This window comes from Microplitis demolitor, chromosome 2 (genome assembly GCF_026212275.2).
Source record: "Microplitis demolitor isolate Queensland-Clemson2020A chromosome 2, iyMicDemo2.1a, whole genome shotgun sequence".
NCBI classification, from domain to species: domain Eukaryota; kingdom Metazoa; phylum Arthropoda; class Insecta; order Hymenoptera; family Braconidae; genus Microplitis; species Microplitis demolitor.
In genome coordinates this window covers 6,451,131-6,470,976 of record NC_068546.1, presented here as the reverse complement: position 1 = coordinate 6,470,976, position 19,846 = coordinate 6,451,131, and the positions used below count along the sequence as shown (strand labels likewise).

The following is a 19,846-nucleotide window of genomic DNA, read 5'->3' as shown; positions in this document are numbered from 1 at the left end:
CTAGATGATTCAGTAGTGCATAAGGGTTTGGTATGTATCTTTTGATAAAAGCTTTAATTTGGGAGAAAAACTTAGACAAGATCATCGGCAAACCCCTCTCAATAACAATTTTATATAGTATTATATACATTCGTGCGCTTACAATTGTTTATACAAAAAAAAAAGTTTTGGATGGAGAATCGATTATTATGTAGCAGTAAATTCTACATTTTTATTTTATGTTTGCCACTGAAGGTTTGAATTAATAAACGAAAACAATCAACTGGTAATACGAATAGTAAAATTACAATTATAATTAAATAAATTTATTTAACAGGTGTTTAAACTGTTTTCTCTATCACATTCAAGTGAACAAACGGTATACTATCCTTGTTGCACTTGCGCAGTAAATGGAAACTCTGTCCACGTTTTTCTCAAACAAATAAACTTTGTTGAAAAATAAATACATAGATTGCTAGATTATAGTGACTCATCAATACTCGTTTTTAATTTTGCAATCAGAAGTTTTGTTTGAGACGAGAGAGAAGCTTGGAAAAAACATACTATATATAGACCTTTCTTAAATTTTAAGTAATTGATTTTTAATGAACATTTTACAATGCATATTTATTCTCCTTCTATACTTTACGTTTCATTCTCTATCGACTAATCTTTTTCAAGGTCAGATAAGGGTGGAAGGAGATATCCTACGAAGCAAGTAAAAGTTAGTCGTATATAGCCGTAGCTGGCATTGAGCGAAGCTACTCTCATTCATGAATTCCAGGCGCAAGCGCTCATGAATCCGCATACATGCGTACCATTCTGGATGTATGTAGGATAGTGTCTCTTTTTCCCTTTCTATTTCACTATTTCGTTTTTTAAATAAATAATAGATAAATATTAAATATTATTTTAGTAAAAAGCTGAAAAAAATATTTAAAAAATTTAAAATATTTACTGTATAATACGTAATTGTCATTTAATTGATGAAAATATGAAAAATTAGACTAATAGAGCATTCGCAATTGGTAGGATAAATAAACTATAATTGAACCGACAATTAATACACAGCTTCAAACTCTGAAAAGATGTTCGCATGTTGGGAAAAGCAAAAACCGTTGGGGGGTAGGATTGATGTCGTAGGCGGTAGGTACGTCAGTACTAGTTTTGAAGGGCGCGCGTTTGTCGTCATAGTAGATACTTTGGTGAGGTGAAAACCAGACTCTGTGATTGGTAGAATAACGAAGAGTGTGGTAGTTAGCTGAAAAGAGGGGTAGTTACTTGCAACCATCAAGTGAGAGAATGATCACATGAGTTCAGACACAGTCAGGGTAGCTTGTGAGGTGTATCGTGTGTATTGTGTCCAATTCCAAATTTCACCTCAAACTTAAAGTACCTGAATTATTTTAACCATTTTCTATCCATAAGTGTTTACTTTTTAATTTGGTTATTTTTCGAACTGCTTGAACTTATAAGCAATTAAAGTGTTCTCTCAAGATTTATTTTGTTTATTCGTCTTGAATATTATTATTTCATTCAAGCTCTGATTTACCGGCAAGTTAATTCATTCCATTGCGACTGATGTAATTTGAAATTGCTCCAGCTGAGGTAAGTTTATTGAAAATAACAAAAAAAAGATTAATAATTATTATTTATTGATTTATTTTATTAATTTTATTTATTAATTATTCATTTGTTTTTATTATTGTTTATTTTTTTATTAAAATTATAGTTCAAATATTATTGACGGTTTAAAACATATTATAAACTATATATATTAATTAATAATTATTTTTTCCCTTTCTCCGGCGTTAAATATTTCACATAAAATTTTCCTAAAAGTATATTTTAACTTTCTCACTTTGTATTAGAGCTAGCAGTCCGACCGGTCTTAAAATGTAGTAGTGAATTCTTAGAAATTCGATGCAGGTCTATATCTTTTGAAAAGTACTCACTATGCCCAAATCTTCGTTTATATACTTTGTACTGTTGCATTTTGACCAGGGGCAACATATTTCATCTAAGAAGGGTCTATGGTAATTTTTGCCCAAGCTTTATGTTCAAACTAATCCTCTAAACGGACAATTAAGAAAGAGGCTCGATGAGTCACTCTGTAGTCTAGCAATCTAAAATATCATTGTTCAAAACGGCTCATTTGTTAAAGAGAAAAACGTAAGCACAGTTTGCTATTACTACGCAAGAGTAACAGGATAACTAAACTTATTAATTATATGGTCGAAATTATTTTTTTTTTTGGCCACATGTAGTTGATATGAAAATTATAATATTTGTAATACATAAAGCATTTATTTTTTTTTAAATTAAGTTTTTCGTGAGAAACTAAATGAGAATTTTTAAAAACTTTTCCGTAAATTTTATATAAACTATATTGTTTGAATAACTAAAAAATTAATATTGAACATGATTTTTTTTTATTTCTTAGCTAGTTTTCCTTAAATTGAGTTTTAATGCATTTTTTTTTGGTTTTTGGTAATGAGTTCACTGTTTAAAGATAGACGATTAAAAATGGAAATTTATATTTTTAAATGAAAAAATATAAAAAATTGTATTTACTGCTGCACCATAGCTGCACGGTGCTCGCACCATGTAGTCGCGATCCCGCTCCACCGGTGCCGTTTGGCGGAAAATCCGTATGCTGAGTATTCACTTCCTCGACATAGACGCACCGGCGCCGAAGCATAGCTGCATGCTTTCATGTGGCAAATATATCTTATGTTAAAAAGTATCGATATTTAATGTGGTTCAGTCGTAATGCGGTGGTTGTGGTTTTATAGATTTCTCAAAGTATTGCGAGAATTTGATTTTGTAAATATTATGGCTGCAGTGCAGCGGTGCTACAGCTTTCAAAAACCCACGCAGTGCTACTGCAATGGTGCGGCTACATTCTGTTTTTACGTGAAGAATTGTAGTTCTGTAAAGCTTATAAATTCTATTTGTTGAAATGTAGGTCACTGGTCACAAAAATTGAGAAACATTTTTAAAAATTCGAAATTTTTCGACCATATTCAAAAGGCCATTACTCAGCAAAAACGGTCACAGAAAAAAAATCTGAAAATCAGTTGACCTTGTAAGTCAACCCTAAAATTTTCTGCGATTTTTGTGCTCAGAGTTCAAAAACGGTATAATCAGTAAATTTTTGTACACTTGAGCTCAAAAAATGCTTGGACGAAAAAAAAATACATTTCGATATCTTTGAATCTAATTGACCGATTTGCTTGTGGTTTGTAGCATTCGAAACAACTTTTTGAGGCTTAGCTTTGATGTACTTTTGAGCTAACTTGCTTGAGCGGTTTATGAGTAATGCAACAACAACCTTTCAAAAAAAATTTTTTATTTTTCCGGGAAAGGGGGCTACTCCCTAAAAGAGGTAAAAACAAAAAATTTCTGAATTCGAAATGAATTCGATTTAATTAAATTTTTTTGTAAGTAATTTACATGAAGAAAAATTATATTTTACATGATTATTGGATACAAAAGAAAAATAACAAAGTTTAAATAGTTTTTATCATACAACAAAAGTCGATAATATTTTTTAACTGACAATTGATTTTTGAAAAAGTTTAATAAAAAAAAATTCAAAATAACGCTCAATTATATCCACAGAAGCGATTTTGGAATGTTGAAAAACCATTAAAAATATAAAATTTTGGGGGTTTCTCGTTTTGTCTACCCTCTATCCAATTGTAAAGAAGTATTAATTAAAACACCTAAAATTTGAGGGTAAATAAATTCGTATAATTTTGCCAAATATTGAAGTCGATCATGCAGAGTATGTTTTACTGACCTCGCCTTGTTCAGATATTTAAGTAGGTTACCTTTAAGTCGATGATATACATATATATCTTCTCTTTCATATATACGTGAAGCAACAGAGTGTTTCTTTTTGAACTTAAATGATCAATGAAAATTTCAAGTGATGTATTCTCAGAGATAAAATAGAAGTATTTAAATAAAAAACAATCCGGAGACACGGTCGTGTCTTGCGCCAAATACACGTTCAAAAACATATATATATATATATATATATATATATATATATATATATATATATATATACATGTGTGCGAACGTGGTGGCGCGACCGCCGCTTATTAAAAATTTTTTTTTTTCGAAAATCGAAGCATACAGTTCTGTAGGAAATTAAATTCTCTACAAAAAAGCTTCTGATTGTTTTGTCCGGAGAACTAACAGAAAAAAAGTTATGAAGCTTTAAACTATATTAATATACTAATAGTATAACTTCATGTTTCCATTATATTAAACAGCTTTTTTAATAGAAATTTAGGTTTTTTCTTCTGAACTAATGTTATCTGTCAATTTTTTTTTTAACAAATGGGAAAAATTTTCCTTACTTTCAGAACAGAATTTTTTTTTTAAATTAAAAATACAGAAAAAAAATTTTTAATTCTTAAAAAAAATATTTTTCTTTCGAAATTATTACGAAATTAAGTATGATTTCAGAAATCTTTTTAAACCACCTTACTGATTATACATAGCATATAGATTCACCATATAAACTTGTACACGTAATAAAATCCGGAAATTATCTTTACGTTAAGTTTTTCAATTCACTATTGTTTCAAGCTTCATAACTTTTTTTTCTGTTAGTTGTACGAAGAAAATACTTAAAAGCTTTTTTGTAGAGAATTTAATTTGCTACAAGACCACGTACTATGATTTTCGAAAAAAATTTTTTCAAATACTTTTATATTTAAAAAACAAAAAAAAATTTTTTTTACACGTAATTCAAATGAGAAAATTAATATTGATTGAGCTCTTAGCAGGATTGAGCTTTCAAGCTACTCTTTTGGGAGGATTTTTCTAATACCTAAAACTAACTTTTAAGACCATAAGACTTTAAAAAAAAAAAGAAATGTTTATTTTGAAACACCCATATATATATATATATATAATAATGCCTTTACAAAAAGATTTGAAATCACACCGAAAACAGCACAGCTGTAATAGATTGCGCCAAGTACACGTTCAAATTGCAATAATATATTTACTATTCTACAAAAATATTTGGAATCACTAAATAATGCCAAGTTAAAATGTAACATTTTGCAATAAAACAGTTGATAGATCGGTTCAATTGATATAGATGTACTTAATACAAAAAAAAAAAATTGGTAAAAAAGACAGAAATCATTAAAATATCAAATATTTGGAATTTTTTTTAATTAAAAAAGGAAAAAAAATTTTTTTAGAAAATATACAAATGAAAAAAAAAATTAGTTGAACGTACTTGGTGTGCATTATTAAAGCGAAATAAGTATATCATCTGATTGTAAAACATTTACAAATTATGACATAACAAGTTTTTTGCGTTAACGCACACACCAAGTACGTTCAACCAATTTTTTTTTTCATTTGTATATTTTCTAAAAAATTTTTTTTTTCTTTTTTAATTAAAAAAAATTCCAAATATTCGATATTTTAATGATTTCTGTCTTTTTTACCAATTTTTTTTTTTGTATTAAGTACATCTATATCAATTGAACCGATCTATCATCTGTTTTATTGCAGAATGTTACATCTTAACTTGTCATTATTTAGTGATTCCAAATATTTTTGTAGAATAGTAAATATATTATTGCAATTTGAACGTGTACTTGGCGCAATCTATTACAGCTGTGCTGTTTTTGGTGTGATTGCTTAATCAATTCTGATTCAGTAAATTAAATAACTTTTTTTATTTGAATCAAAAAGATAAGGAACAGGATTTTATCTTGTTGCTTTCACAGAATGTGTCCTGTTGCTGTAACATGCAAATCCTGTTGTTACAGCAGGATTATGTCCTGTTGCTCCCACAAGACTGCGCCCTGTTGCAGCACCTTGTTTGATTTCCGTGTGTGAGAACCAACCAGTCTTTTAACCCTTCAGTACTCCCGTGTTTTTTAGTGTCTCGCTTGCACTACAGCGACATCCTAGAGTTTGAATAGTTTTCTGTGAGCAAAATGCTCATAACGGGAGTGCTGATGGGTTAAATAATAAGAAGGGGCAAAAGTGAATTTTTACAGCAAATTCTTTCTGAAATAACAATTTCAAAGATTTTAGCTTCTGATCCTCTTACGTCTATGATGTTGTATGCCTATTTCAGCTACCCTAGTTAAGGAAGATGAATTGAGCATTTGGGACGATTTGGATTCAAATAAGTTTTCTTAATCGTCGTCAAGATGAGGCGATATACCTTGCACCATTGTCAAGGCTCGTGCTCGCTGTTTTGCAAACGCGCTAAAATTGATATTTAATCGTTGCCTTATCAGCGGCACATTTCCTTTAATTTGGAAGCTGTCTAAAGTGTGTCCCATATTGAAGTCAGGAAAGAATGCTTCAATTAATAATTATAGACCCTTATCAATCATTCCAGCATTTGCAAAAAATTTTGAGATGCTTGTATATGAAAGACTATTGCCATATGTTAAGCTATCAGTCTCAGATGCACTGCACGGATTTTTAAAATAGCACTCTACCGTCACTTATCTTATCCTATTTACGCAGTATATATATGAGGCTATTTCAAATAGTGAACAGGTTGACATGATTGAATGACTTCTCCAATGCATTTGATACGCAGATGATACAAGAATACTTGTTTTCAGGTCTGAGGACCTAGGTCTTAATATTCGATTACTCAATCTACTGATATCTTATCTTGAGAATAAACGCAACACTGTCTTATTTAACGAATGCTATTCTCCTTCATACCTCCCTACACTACAATTCTTAATATTTATTAACCCGCTCTCTGATTTCATTTCCTGTTTCTTTGAACTCTTTCCCAGATAGCAAAATGACGTCTTAATGAGTTCTAAATGAGTTCCTATTTATGATTTGGACGTCTCATCAACATCTTAAAGAAGTCTTCAAGAAGTTCTCACGATGTCGAATGAGCCACCTAGCGAACTCAGTAAGACGTCTTTAAAAAAAGTTCTCAAAGAGTTCTTTTTTCTGAGTTCGTAAATAAGACTTCATTATGAATTTACCATCACGTCTTTAAGGAGCTCTTAGTTTTGACTTCATAAAGAAGTTTAAAAAAGAATACATTTAGACATCAAAACACTGACATCTGATTTATGGAGTCTTCAAGAACTCTTAATTAAGAGTTCTTAAAAATGACATCTTTAAGAAGTCATCATAAGACTTCTTGAGGACTCCTTCAAAAAGACGTCGTAAAGCAGTCATTCTGATTTGAATGCTGTCTGGGTTACTGATGATGGTAAGTTCTACTCAAATTTAAATCACTCGCAGACTGTCAGTATTTGCAGCGTAACCTTGAGGCTTACTCCAGAATCTTGCTCAATCACATGTTACTAGGGTTGTTAGGTCTATGCAAAGTAAATAAATAAATGAATAGATACATCAGGGTAGTTTAAATTGTCATAATTTGCAATAAAAATAATGATGTTCCTGGTAGAAAGAGATATTTTGAAATTAAACTGTATAAATTTTATGTTACAGAGCATCAGTTATTGGAACTTCCCGGTTACAAATAATTTCTTTGTGTAACTACAAAAACTATTGCAATGGATGAAATAAATACATATGATCATCTAGGTCAAATCTCTGGAATAGGCTGTCCATATCAATTATCTCCTGCAATTAATATAAGAGCATCTCTATTTGGAGGCTTTAATACTTTTCGCGAGGTATGCTATCATTTTACGGTTTTTGAATTTTTTAGATACTGATTAAGAAAGTTATGCACTTAGTGTTACTTATTTGATATTGATTGCGTAAATTTGCTATTGTTGAATTCAGTTATACGTCAATTCAAGTAAGATTTACGTAAATCTTAACATTGTTTATTTTGTCGTTGTTATCTATCAAATTTTTTTGATTATAAATCATACTAAAAATATTGGTTAACAACAATTTTAATATTAAAAATACATGGCATTAATTATATTGTGAAATTTATAGAGTCTAAGTCATTCACCACAGGGAAGCATTGGATCTGAATGCTGGAGTCCAAGTCCACCAGGAACTGCATCGCCAAGTAGGAGTTCTCCCTCTTATGGAACATCTCCATATGACTTTGGTGTCGATTTCTTACTTGATAATATTCGTCAAGCTGTAAATGGGCTTTCATGTGATCGCCAGTCAACTTCTGCTAATGACACACAAAATCGTCAAGATCGTGATTATACAAATTTGAATAGTGAAATTTGCGCAAAACTTCAGGATACGGTAATTTTAATGTTCATCGATATTTATAGAAGTCAGCGATATTCATGATCTTTAATTTTTTTTTTTTCTTTAATAGAACTCTAATAACAAAGTTGATGAAGTTCCATTAGTTACAAGTTCAGCGCTAGTTCCATCCAGTTCTCAAATGGTACAATATTCAAATCCATCAACCCCGACTCAACAGGAATCTCATTATTGTAGACATACGTCTGTATTTTATTGTCATTCTTGTAATAAAACACTCTGTAGTTTTTGTGAGATATATCAACATCAAGGTCATACGACAATGAATTTAATTGATGCATCTAGACTTGCAGATATTCAGAGTAATCAGACTTTGAATGATATAAAATTTCGTATAGCAAAACTACAAGAAAATTTAATCGCAGTTCAGGTAAGAAATTTATTCAATTTAAAAAAAAAAATCAAAATAGTACTGATGTTACTTTATTAGTAGAAACAATTTTAAAAAGTTATATGGAAATCTTAATAGCTTAATGCTGTTACGTTTGTATGGATTGGTTTACATCAGTCCTAAAACTAGTTTTGTATGAAGAATACGCAAACACGTACATGCGAAAATATCTAAGCTAAATCGAAATTTGAAGAAGTACGGGCACGGAAAAAAATAAATGATAAATTATACTTAGATTTCAATTACATTTTAATATTTTAAATAATAATTTGTATCTTAGGCCCAAATTAATTGAATACTACAATTTATGTATAAAAGGGAAATATACAAGCGATTCACTAATATATACTTATATTATAAACAAAGTAAGAATAAGAGATTAACTTTTAAAGTTCTTAATAGTACAAACCGTCATCGTGATTATATGTGTTTATAGTATAGTATAAAAGCCTGAGTATCAATTTCCATCACAAATTGATGGTCAAGATATTGATCACAAGAATATTTTGATAGAAACTACATAAACTTGTCCAAAAAACTGTGCACAAAGACAATCTTGTAGTAGTCTTGTTTTACAATTTCTCGAAAGTATCTTGCAAAAGATCTCTAAGTGTTTACGTCTTCATATAGCTCTAAATCTGATACAAGATAATTAGACATCATGTTTTTGTTTTTTCATTTTCGTATATTTTTTCCTATGGTGGCTTTAGTGGTATTCGCTCTGAGTAAAGCCATGGGAGGGGAAATTAAATCGACTGAAGCGTTCTAAGTGGTTACTTTCGAAGTTACGGGAGGCTATTATTACTAAAATTGTAAGCAAGCTCATGTGAAAGTATATATGTTGTTATTATATAATTATTTATTTTTCACTTTGATTTTTTCTTTAGTATCATTTTTTGACTTTGATATGAATGTGAAAAAACTTAACCTACATGTTTACTACATTCTTTTTTATTTTTTATCATTTTACTTACTTGTTGTTAATTCGTTTAGCTAAAAAACAAAACTGCAATAACTATAAAACTGTCAAATATTTTTTATAGTTTTTTTTTACTATTATTTATAATATTTATTTATTTTTATGTTTCTTGCTATTGACATACGTATAAAAACATACTCTGACAGCCTCTCGTAGTTCTCTGGCAGCCTACTAATTGCATAATGGATTATATGTTTGTTACTTAATTTATTTATTTACTTAAAATGATAATATTTTTATTAAAAAATAAAATTATCGAAGTAAATAGATTAGCCTTAGAAAAATAAGTGATCGAAAGTATTGAATTAATAATGATTATTGTAATTAATAATAAAATAAAAAATTGCAGAAGACCGCAGAAAATCTTGAATACAACGCATCTGAAGCTAAAAAAGATGTTTCATTATGTATAGAGCAAGCAAGGTTTGCTCTACGAAAACGAGAAGAAGAACTTTATAAACGTATTGACGAAATAAGAGATCAGAAATTTGAGTTTTTAAAATTTCAAGATTACAATTTGAAAAATACTATAAAACAACTATTGTTGCAATCTAAAGAAATCACTAACGCCAAGAATCTATCTAATATCGCTGGAAATCCTGTAAACTTTTTCATTACTAGAGAAGGAATTTCAAGTCAGGTAAGAAACATGAATAAATATTATATCTTTCCTCTAAACTTATTGTTTTTTAATTTCCCGCTCTTGAGACTAGAAAATTACGTCAAACGCTAAACTCAAACATCAAAATCGGTCTAAAATTTAAAAGATATCGGCAATGAAATATTTAAAAAAATACACTCATGCCAAAAATTAAAAAAAAAAAAAAACAGAAAAATTTTAGGAATTACTTAGAGATTTTTGCAAAGCTGTAACTTTGTGAAAAATAATTGTATCGAAATTTTTAAAAAGTCATTTTATAGCTTAAAATCTCTAGTTTTAATGAATTTCGATTGAATTTTTTTAAAAGCTACAACTATCGCGCAAACATGAGAAATACCGCGAGACAAAAATCGGACTTTTTTTTTGTGTTCGAAATTTATTTTTTTTACATTTTTTGGAAATATTATTTATATCTCTTTTTTTTTTACATTTACTGAGTGACTAACGCAAAAATGGCAGAAAAGTAAAAAAAAAAATTATTTTTTCATTTTAATGATCCTTTCAAAACTTTTTCCTTTAATTGTTTTAAACTTTTATTGATCAGCCCAAAAAACGGTTTGATGGATCAACGTAAAAATTGATAGGGTTATTGAAGGCATATTTAAAGACATCCCTCAATTTACCGTGCGATCATTGACAGCTGAGATATCGATGATCAAAGCTAAAAGTATCTTTTTTCGTTTAACTGGAAAAAATTTTCCACGGCCCGTGGACTCTTTGGGAAAAAAAATTTATAAAATCCCTCTAAACATGAATTAGTGAAATAAGTGAATATTCACTAATTCAAATCCTAGGTAAGGGGAATTTTGAATAGAATCGAAAATATTGCATTTAATTATCGAAATGTATTGTTAATCTTTATTTCAAAATACATTAGCCATAAAATGTAATGAAGTAATGGTAATTTTTACCATAAACAAACAAAAAATTATACTTTAACAAAAACCATACGAATAGGCCTTATTTTACTACAGTTGGGTAGTAAGGCCTACGGGTTAAACAAACTGGAATAGTTTAACTATAGTTAATAAAATTGGTGTTAGAGATGAATCATCACTGAAATTTAGCAACAATAAACGCTACGACAGCATATGACGGATGATAAAATATAGAAGACAGGAAACGTGGTGTCGGGACCCTATAAATTTGTCGTAACATCTCTATGCAAGACCCTTCTACTAGAGTAGCCTTTAGCGGAGGCGATTATTTTAAATATCATTTCTATCACTTAGGCCTTATTACTCGACAGGCCTTATTACCCATGGGTACCTTATTCCTTTATTTCACTGATTCATGTTTAGAGAGAGTTTGTCTCGTGGTATTTTTCATGTTTGCATGATAGTCATAGCTTTAAAAAATTTTAATCAATACGCATTGTGACTAGAGATTTTAAGCTATAAAATGCTTTTTTTTAAATCTCGATACGGTTATTTTCACAAAGTTAGCCTTGCAAAAATCACTAAAAAATTTTTAAAATTTTTCTGTTCCTTTACTTTTGGCATGAGTGTAATAATTGTCCTCATTTTTCTTGGATAACAAGACATAATTTATCAAATATACCTAAAAATGAATTAATTCTACCATTTTATAGTCTCTTTCGATCACTATAGATTTTATTGCAATCGATTCGTTAGTTCAAGTGTTATTATCCGAAAAGTATAAGGAAAATCACTGTTTTTTAACACTTTTCTCGGGTATTTGATATATGAAGGCTCTGGTCAGATTCAAAAGTCATTTAACGTTGTGTTTTAATCGTATTTATTGATTTTTGTCCGAATTCAATGATTTCAATAAGCAAAATCGTGAAAAAAAAATTCAAAAACTGCTTATCGGAGCTCGAATATGTATTTTGATATAACAGCGGGAAGTTTCGGGGCTGCAGAGTCAACCAGTTTCCAGATTTTTCTGAAATTTTGCTCTAAAATTAATAATTAATGTCTAATCTAAATTTTTTTCAGATATTGAAGATTGAAAAGAATTGTTTAAGTAATGTAGTAGTCAAAGACAATTGGATATCTTTTTCTGCAACAGCAGATCATGTTTTGGGTGCGATTAGCAACCTCGGTAGAGTTAAATTGAGTTCTCTCGGATTAATAGGTGATGGTAGATTTCTTAAAGGTCGTGGTAATTTTCTTCAAGTAATGTGCCAACAGAATCATAATGATCAATTGCTCCAAATTCAGTATTTCAATCCGAGAGCATCCGGGAGACCGGTACCGTCCGTTTATGGTCCAGTTATCGTAAATCCTCAGTTACCTGAGGTAAGTCTCATAATTAAACACAGTGATGCAGAACCTGATCTCTTCCCTCGACCTTGGGGTGTTGCTTGTGACAAAGATGGAAATATTATTGTTACTGATAGGGCACAGCATTGTGTTAGAATATTCAATCAAAATGGTACGCTTGTGAAAAAATTTGGAATACAAGGAACAGGTCCAGGGCAATTTTTCAGACCAGCAGGAGTTGCTGTCGATGAATGGCGACGCATCATTGTAGCTGACAAAGACAATCATCGGATTCAAGTAATTATCAAATATATTACTATTCTTCAGATAGAAAAAAGCATATTTTCAAGGTGGCCGCAAACCGAGAAAACCGGGAATTATCATACTGAAGAAAAAAATACTGTTTTCAAGTATCTGCGTGTTTGAATCCTCCCGAGAAAATTATTTTCTTAGTAATAATGTACTTCAACTAAGAATATTTTCTTAAAATAAGTATAAAAATTCTTAAATCAAGAAAATATTACTTGGTTGGAGTATATTTTTACTATGATTAAACAAATATTTACTCGGGACGATTCAAACACGCAGATACTTGAAAAAAGTATTTTTTTTTTTCAGTGCAGGGAAATGTCAGCAAAATTCAAAAAGTATCCGGGACTTTCAAGGTGACAGCTAAAAATTAAAAAAAAAATTCAATAATACACTCATCCCATAAATTAAGGGATATTAAAAAAATTTCAAATTTGTAACAGGTTGTAACTAGAAGGAAAATAGTCGTACAATAAAAAAAAAAAAAGCAAATTGTAGCTCCAAGTGTCCAGTTTTCTGATCTGATCTTTTTTTTATCATGCACGGTCGTGGAATAATCCTAAGAAAACTATTGAAACAAAAATTGATAAAATTTTTGTCCGTCCAAAAAATGGTCTACGGGCTTCAATAATTTGTTCCGGTAATTAAGATTGATTTTTACCTAGCCCGGAACCGTGCATATAATCAAAAAATTTCAAGACCAGTTCAGAAAACTAGACGCTTGAAGCTACAGTTGTTTTTTTTTTTTTTTTCGTTTTTATTGTACTACCATTTTCTTGCGAATTACTAACTGTTCAAAATCATTTACAAATTAGAAATTTTTTTGATATCTCTTAATTTTTGTGACTAGTGTTTTTCGGATTTATTTTAATCATGAAATTTCTTATTAAATATTTTAACTTACATATTTTTAACATCGGATAATCACAAGTAGACCATGTTATTTTATTTTAATGACATTTTTTTATTTTTTGCATGATTTAATCATCAGATTTAATTACAGTACTACCTTAGTAAGTTAAGACCTTACACTATTACGAATTTTCTCATTTTTACAACCCGTGCTTAACCCTAAACCACCAAAAAAATTTTTCGAACTACCTGAGACCCTCATATTACATTTCAGTTTCATAGTGTGTGTGAGAGTATGTTTATTGTATTTTATAAAGTAGCTGATCATTTTATGAGATTTTGAGGGGTAATGTGGACATGCAAAAATTGTAAAAAATATACAATCGATAAATTTTGAGTTAATTTAGTTTTTTAGACTTTAAGATAACCCATACAGTCGTTACTTAAGTTTTAAATTAATATCAGATTTAATAATAATCATAAAACAAATGAATATTTGAAATTTCCGATATTATATACTTAATAATTATTTTTTTTCTAATAAAACAATCGTTAAAAATTTATTTAGTTAAGAAAAAATTTATTTGACTCATTATTGCAAGTAAAATTAAATAATAATTATTTATATTGATTTCGAGAAATGAAAAATTAAATGTTACTGATAAATTTTTTTGCCTGCATTTACATACACTAAAGATTCCTTACACCTACATACCCTTCCTCTTTCCAGGTCAATCGAGACTAATACTTTCATTGCCCCTTAAACTATTACGACGGTCCCAAATCGTCGTAACTTACTGAGGTAGTACTGTATTGATAAAAAAAAAAACTTTACTGAAAAATTGTAGAATATCAATGAATTTTGAAATTATTTTTTTGTGGCCACCCAGATTTTTTAATTAACATGATTAATTTTTTTTTTTTTTTTTTTTTTGTATAGATGTTTACAATGGAAGGTGAATTTATATTAGCATTTGGTAAACTCGGTAAAAAAGATGGTGAATTTGATTATCCATGGGACGTTGCAACAAATACAGACTGCCAAATAGTAGTAACAGACACACGGAATTATCGAGTTCAATTATTTAGTTCAGATGGTGTGTTTCTGCGTAAATTTTCGTGGGGTAACCCTGATCGGTCTAAGCAATCATCATATTTACCACGTGGTATCGCTTTTAATCCGCAAGGTGAAATTGTTGTAACGGATTTGAATAAAAGCTGTATAACAATCATAAGATTTGATATGCTCGATGCCAGAGTTATTAATAGTGACAATAACATGAAGAAATTTGAAAGATTACAAGGAATTACCATTGATGACGAAGGAAATATGATAGTTTCTGATTCACGTAATTATAGAATAGTGGTGCTAGATTCTAAAGGTGACTTTAAATATGCATTCGGAAATCTTGAAGAAGGACCTTATCAGATGAATCGTCCAGCTGGTATTGCATTAACTCCAGAAGGTCGAATCGTCGTTGTTGATTTTGGTAATAATCGAGTAGTGGTATATTAAAAAGCAGTTCAGAGAATCTTATCATAAGCTTTGAGTTTAAAAAAGAAAGATTCGATTTGAACTATAAAAGTGATTATATTTTCTTATTGGTACTTTACCTTTACGCGTAAAACGTAGAAATTGCTCATTGGTTAATGTTTCTGATAAACATGTTTTTTCATCATAAGTTAAGAGATTTATTCATTAGATTATTGAAGAAGTCAAACTTTCTTATAATATTCAATTGAGCTAGAAGCAATTTACAAAAAAAAGAAAAAAGAGAGTAGAAAAGAATATTTTCAGCTGTCATAGTTTTGTCTCAGTTTTTTATTTTTAATTTCAATTTGTGAAAAATTCAATACTCGTTATTTGTCAAAATAATTTTTAATACTTACGTTTTTGAATAAAAATATTCACGTAGAGCTCAAAATAAAGTAATAAATGAAAGAGAACAGAAAGACAAAAGATGAAAAAAAAAAAATCAAACAAATTATTTGGGAACAAATCGAAAATTATTTAACGAAATAGATAGTAGTGACAATTTCGTCTTTTATGTTTTTGATATATTATAAAATATATTTTAACCTATTTTTATTTCATCATTGGTACGCGCAAAAATAATTAGATTTTATTGTAAATTCATCGCTTGTATTTATACAGTAAGACTGATGCAAGACTGAATTGAAATGATGATATAAGTCATGTTATTGTTGCAATTCTAACAAATTAGTTATGACTTGAAAAAAAAACAAGCAAAATTTTTAATAGGGAATTTTGTAGTTTTTTTAAATAGCGCGTGGTAGGTTAATTTTTTTTTATTCTTATAAGTAAAGTAACTATTACTTTAAAATAACTAATCTCAATTAATCTTTTCAAAATCGTCTTCTTTATACATATAGTATTGTGTGATCAAATTTGAATGATGATTTTTTTTTTTTTAAAATAATACTCATTGTACAATTAGTTAATTTTTCAGAGTTTTTCAATGAGTTGCTAATTTTAAGTAGCGCGAATTTTACTTAATACATCGACATATTTTTAATTTTATAATTTTTATTTAATTGATACGACTGATTATTGTTTGCATGATATTAATCATTTAGTTAACAAAACTATGAGATCATTTAAACAATATGACTTCTTAGAATTTCGTAAAATCCACACAAATATTGCAAAACATAAAAGAATAGGCGTAAGTTGAATAATTGAAAAGTGAGATTAGAAATGCAATTAATTTAAATATTATTAATATAGTAGCTAATAATACTAGTATAGTTGATATCTTTCGTTTTAAGGCTTTCATATGGAATTTGAAAAAATGTAATAAAATGAAAAGTAAACAAACTTTGTACGTTATTTGTGAATTTTCACAACTCAGTGTTTGAAAATGTAAAAAACCAAAGGTATGAATTTTTACTTTATTTAACAATTTATTGTATTTAATTTATCGTCATAATTAGTTGTAAGAAGTATGCAATAATAAACATATCTGTCGTATACATCAAAGAGCTCGATATTTTAGAATTAATTTATTTATGCACTGTAAAAAATTTTTAGTATGAAAATGGTCCTTGAGGACTTTACACGGTTTGCTCGGTGTGAATTGACTGTGTGAAATTAATTTGCTGTGAATCATCGAGGGATATAGTTTTAACATGGTTTGAGTACTTTTAACATAAGTGTTTAACATTTACAACGTTGGTGTGATCGTTAGGATTCACATTGCTAAAAATTTAATTTTGTGTGTTGCGTAACTTTCACACCGGTGGTGTTGAAAATTTTCACACTAAATTATTCACACCACACAGATGACTCTGAATTTTTTACAGTGGGGTTATGTATGTTTTCAATTCATTTTAAACGAAAATTCGAGTTCATTCAAATGCCTAAGTCATTTTAAAAAATTTTGTAATTTACCGATGCTTGGGAATAACTTTTTTTTATTATAAGCTAAAAAGATATGGAAGTGTATATTCTATAAAAATAAAAACTAAGTGTTAAATTTTTTCTAGCTGAAGCTTGATTTTCAAATTGGATATGTTGACTGTATGCTGTAAAAATATAACGTTATATGAACATAAACATGAACTGAATGGTTTAAAAAAGTTTAACTATAAATAAAGTCTATATAAATTTATAAAGTTTTTAGAAAAAATTAATTATGAATGAAAATTTAAAGGATATAAGTAAACTTTTTATGTGTAACATATACTATTGTTTTTTGTTTTGATAGGGTAAAAGTACCATTTGTGGCCACTGCTCCAGTTTTGGGCATTTAATGCTTTATTTTAATGAACGAAGTATAAAAAAAAAATTTCGTTTTAATAGTGGAATAAACGTATCTTTGAACGCATTTTTAAAATTAATTATGCCATTGTGTTTTTACGAATTACTTTAATTAAATTTTTCATGTGTCCAAAACTGGCCCTAAAGTGACCAAAAACGGTATCCTACCCTATTTATTAAAATATCAAGGAGACTAATTCCAAATCAGCACTATTGAAAATTAAAAAAAAAACTCTTGAAAATGTAACAATTTGAATAATTTTTTATTAGTCAATGAAGCTTTTATACACTGTTAAGGAATGGTTTTTGTTTTATTTCGAATTAAAAAAGTAATGCAAAGTTGAGTTATACTGTGTACAACACTAAGTAGATAATATGAAGTTAAAATTTTTTTTAAATTGAGTCGGTGACAGTAGGGGAGAGTCGGGTCAATTGAACCAAGAGTATTAGAACCAGAAACGAATGACTTGTATAAAAAATTTACTATTCATTACAGCTCAAAACTGAAATTACAACACTTCTAATAATACTGTTTATTTTACACAACATTCTATGTATGACAACCACTTTTACAACTTCTGTCAATATGATTATTTATTTTCTTGGTTAGTTTAGCTTTTTTTCCACTGATCTGAATAATAACTATTCAGATCAGTGTTTTTTTTTCACATTCAGTCAAGATGCGCGCGCATGTTAGATGCTCAGAGTATGCATGGTTCAGTCCCTGAGAATAATGGTTCAACTGACCCCATATGATTTTATTGAAATAATTAGTTTAAAAAAAAATATTCAAGAACTATTTTACTATAAGTAAAGTTAGAAATATGAGACTAATATATATAAGAAAGTATTACAAAAAAAATTTGAACATTACTTTTGAAAATTCAGAAGTTCTTAATTTGTTAAGAGCTAAAAAAAAAGCTCGGATGCCTAAAAACACAAAAACTTGAAGCTTTCAAAATTAAATCATCATATTGGTTCCAAATTTTGATCAGACTAAGGCTTAGTGTATCAAAATATAATTACAAGAGGATGACTCATTTTTATACTTTTTTCAATTTTTAAGCATACTGGTTCAATTGCCCCTACTCTCTCTTACTTGAAATTAATGTTATGATAATTATCACTCCAATTTTTATAACGTTAAAGTATTTTTGGATTCTTTATCCTCAATTTCTATTAACATTTCATTTTTCCGTACTTATTATTGTTGAAGTTTTAGTCTCTAAATGTATCTAATTGCGTGACGAATAATGCTAATTCGTTAGGATCGTTGACAAAAGGTCAATCATGAATATATACGATGTGTTGAAAACTGTAAGTTGTGATTATCAGCTGTATATTATTGATGTTGATAAAGAAGTCTTCGTTAATTTTAAAAACAAGTATTCTTAAAAGTTTATATTCGAATGGCTAGCATAAAATGAAAATGAAATTTTCTAAGTGACAAAAATTTACAAATAAATAAATTATAATTAAAGATAATCTATAAAGATATGTGATAATATTTACTAAATAAATTGAGGAATTAGTTATGACCGACGTTAGAACTATTTCAGAAATATTCAGTTATATTTTTTACTGCAAGATTAAGTGTTAAAATATTTTTTTTGCTTTATAATTTTGTATCAAATATTAATTCTCAAGTTAAATTGTGAATTTTTTGTTATATTAGAAAAATTGTCTAATTAATAGTGTATGTAGTGATGTTCTTACGCTTTATAGAATTATGAAAATTGTATTTTTACAGTAATCAAAACTACTGGTTATCATACTTCCTAAATAAAGTATTAAAAATTAATTCGTCTAATACACTTTCATTTAATATAAACTTCAAATGTACATTTTGTAATCCTTACAGGTGATTAGTGCAGTTTTTATTTTTCATAATACTAATTGCGAAAGTTAAGTTTTCAAGGTAAATTTACTATTAGTAATTTGGGAAAGAATAATCAGGTCTTACTATGTATAACTACATATAATCCATAGATAATCGGATCTAAGAATTAGCCAGACATATGTATCCTCTATATCTATCGTCAATAATTTTTATAAAACTGTTAATAATAAATAGATGTATATTTATTACGGAAGTATACAAATATTGATACATACTCTTTGTTTGTAAGTTTAACTGTTTAGATTTTTTAAATAAGTATGCTGGGTTAGTTTAGTAAACTAAGTTTACTCACAATACATATCAAGAAATTATAAAAAAAAAAAAATTGTGAGCAGTGTTGCTAGATCGACTCGACTGCTGCCAGAACGCGGGTGAAAAGTTCCCCTTCCCAAGCATCACTTTAACATCATATACAGCCTAAACGATGCTTAGGAAGGAGAACTTTTCGTCCGCATTCTGGCAGCAGTGTAAAAGCACGAAAAAGCGTGAAAGAAACTGATCGAGGGATATTTTTGCCCCTTCTCTTAAGCT

The 19,846-nt window shown here is 28.8% G+C and overlaps 1 protein-coding gene across 1 annotated transcript; it reads left to right on the top strand.

Moving 5' to 3' along the window:
• The first annotated feature begins 1,192 nt into the window (after positions 1-1,192).
• On the top strand, positions 1,193-17,152 carry LOC103573054 (E3 ubiquitin-protein ligase TRIM71). The gene is made up of 7 exons (XM_008551908.3): positions 1,193-1,587; positions 7,465-7,652; positions 7,927-8,193; positions 8,270-8,587; positions 9,937-10,227; positions 12,207-12,770; positions 14,575-17,152. Exons 2-7 carry the CDS (start codon positions 7,530-7,532, stop codon positions 15,148-15,150), a joined length of 2,139 nt encoding a protein of 712 aa, XP_008550130.1. The 5' UTR covers positions 1,193-1,587; positions 7,465-7,529; the 3' UTR covers positions 15,151-17,152.
• The last annotated feature ends 2,694 nt before the right edge of the window (positions 17,153-19,846 follow it).